The sequence below is a fragment of the Alosa pseudoharengus genome, unplaced genomic scaffold (assembly GCF_046254945.1).
Source record: "Alosa pseudoharengus isolate Yale_2024_CS ecotype anadromous, Long Island Sound unplaced genomic scaffold, YU_APseudo_1.1 YU_APseudo_1.1_scf_4, whole genome shotgun sequence".
Classification (NCBI taxonomy): Eukaryota; Metazoa; Chordata; class Actinopteri; order Clupeiformes; family Clupeidae; genus Alosa; species Alosa pseudoharengus.
The window spans coordinates 33,701,188-33,704,028 of NW_027468774.1; the positions used below are offsets into that span (position 1 = coordinate 33,701,188).

The 2,841-nt window shown below is 39.5% G+C and overlaps 1 protein-coding gene across 1 annotated transcript in view; it reads right to left on the reverse strand.

The window, feature by feature from the left end:
• Window positions 1–1,999, reverse strand: part of bahcc1a (BAH domain and coiled-coil containing 1a) — a 37,462-nt gene extending 35,463 nt beyond the window's left edge. The window contains exon 1 of the mRNA XM_076266704.1: window positions 623–1,999. Within this exon, the coding sequence (XP_076122819.1) occupies window positions 623–794 (172 nt within the window). The 5' untranslated portion in view covers window positions 795–1,999. The remainder of the gene's footprint in view (window positions 1–622) is intronic.
• Between the last annotated feature and the right edge of the window lie 842 nt (window positions 2,000–2,841).

Below are 2,841 nucleotides of genomic sequence, written 5' to 3' on the forward strand. Positions count from 1 at the left end.
CACTGAATTTGACCTGCACCCAACCATCTCATCTAGGCCAACCAGACATGCGCACTTCTACAGAATGTGTGCTGACTGCTCATTCTGACACTTGGTGGCCTAAGTGGCCAACTGACGACATCGTGCACAAAATTCTTCAGACGCATTCATTAGCCTACCACATGTCTGTCATTGTCTCTGTTTGGAGGATATAACATTAATGACAATTTTGAATCCGGCCGAGTAGCCTGATACCAGTAGAATATCTTCGGAACATCAGGACGATGCTGTTCAAGCCCACATTTGGACAGGCCTATAGGCTATCTCTGAGGAAGTTATAAATCGTCTAATTGATTTGATCCCAGAATATAATTAAACAATGAAAAATATATGTAGGCATACAATAAAATAATGTCTTATATCAATAGGCTAAGGTCTTCGACTCCGTCACAAAAATGAAATAGGGCTCATGAAAACAATAACACTATATTATAGGACCTGGTTAATGACTATTACCAAATTGTAGAAGTAGCATATAAAATAATTTTAACATAGTGAGGCTTTGATACCAGGCTAGATTTCAAGATCAGTCAAATATATCGGATTAGATCTCAATGGAGAGAAAAGAGGAGAAGACTCATACCTGAATGTGAGGGCATCTGTATGTGAGAGGGGTAGTATTTTCCTGCTGGAAAATGACTGGCGTGTTGGACAGAGCCGTGGCCTGCAGAGGAGATCCGAGTCGCGGCACGATGCACTAGTGCACTCCGCTCTGATAGAAGGTGTGCGGGGGCCGCAAAATCTCGACCCTCCATCCTTGTGTAGTCTCGGTAATCCAAAATTCAGGAAGCAAGAGAGGGGCATCAGACCACACGTGCAGGGAATCTTCGCATGCTGAAAGTATGGTGGCCGTTCAATTGCTGAGTTATGATGTGATAACAGTAGCATCCACTCATCTTTTCTGTAAGATAAAAAATATATATTTGACAGGACAAGTGTAAGTGGGCTTGTGCAGGCAAGATAAACTCAATTTGCTGATTTAACACAATATGTCATGCATGGCGTTGGAAGTGATTGTTACATCTGTGGCTGTCTTGTCTCCGTGCAACAATTGCTATAGGCTAGCATTATTGTTTTTTTTTCCCTCAGTATTATGGCAGTGGAGAAAGTCCGCATTTTTGATGATCCAAGTAAAATTGTGGGTTATAGTTTACATAGACCTTAGACATGCTGTCATCATAAATCAGATTAGGCCTCTACAGGTGCTGTTATAGCCTATCTCCTCCCACTTTAGAGCATAAGCTACCTTAGGCTACGTGCCTAAATAGATGCCTATTATTGCAGATTAATGATGAAAATGCAACATACCGTAGCAAGATTGAATTCTATTGCTGACATTTCTTTGTGTGATATGTGTGTGTGTGTGTGTGTGTATGTGTACACTGCATCTGCATCTCTTCTCTTTCATCTTCCATGACCTATTTCTGGCATTTATTTCAGGACATCAAAGGCCTATCATGGCACCACAATTAATCAGATTTCAAAACGTGCCGCAATCGGAAGTGCATGCGTGATTTCTCGAGCGATTTAAAGAGCTGCTTGTCCGGAGGCGACGAACCTCTGTTGTTGTTTTTTAACCTTTAATCATTTTTGGAGGATTAGCGGACGAAATTAAGCGATTATTTATATAGGCACAGAATCATTTCGGCTATTTATGAGCATATGCATCGTTTCAATTCAACACTACCAATCGTATTGATTAATGCAACACAATTCGGGTAGACTGCTAGCAGTATAAGGTAACCATGAATACGGCGACTGGCCGTACAGCTTCTCTTTGTCTCCCCATAGGAGTGCTTCATGTCAGCCATTACTGCCCGTCCCCTTCCTCTCCTTTTCTCATGACAAAAGACCGCAATGTTTCTTAGAGCGAACAGACATCTAGGCTAGTCATCTCACTTGACAATACATTAAATGTTGAAGGTAATTTTACATCACAAAATAAAACCTCAGCGACTACGCATGAATAAAAACAAAGCTTTGTCAAGCGTGGCAATGACAGAATTGAAACAATGTAACCAATTCTTCAAACAATATGTAGCAACAAATGTAGCCATTCGTAACTTTTTGTTGTGGCGTCCTGAAAATCCAATCGCAATCGCAAATCAGATGATAAATCATGTTCTAGTAGCCTAATTCCTGCCAGGTCGCTCGAGGCTGGACTGTGGCGGCCGCACCGAGCCGATCCGCCCGGGTGGGAATCCACCTCTCGCGGCTTCTCTTTTGACCAGGCCTCCCTCTCTCCCTACCGGCCGCACCCCAGTGCAAAGCTCCTCAAAACAATTAAATGTTTATCTACAAATAAATGTGCCATGAAATAAAAATAAATGTATGTATGGAAAGTAACCAATAAATATTGTGTAGCCCTCAAACAAATGCACATTTATAATATAGGCTACACTTCTCATCCTTTCCCTAAATAATGGCATTTTTACAGGATATGAAGAAATGCCACAACTATTTGAATTGTCTACTTTTTTATATAATCTTTCCTGTCACTTTTAAATTAAAGAAAGAGGCAAAAGATGATTGTTTTAAACCATGAGTTTAAAATACATTGTCTTTTCAAAGCTATGAAACTGATGTTTACAATATTAATACATTTTAAAATACCACAATTATAGTACTGATAAACATATTTTTAATTAATCTATTTCACAAGGAAACTGTAATAATAAGAAGTAAGAATATCCAATTAATGGAGTTATAATAGCCTACATTTTCACTTAATGATTAACCTACAGGCCTAATGGACAACTCATTTCATATTTCCAAATAAAGCACATGTATATAATGAAAACA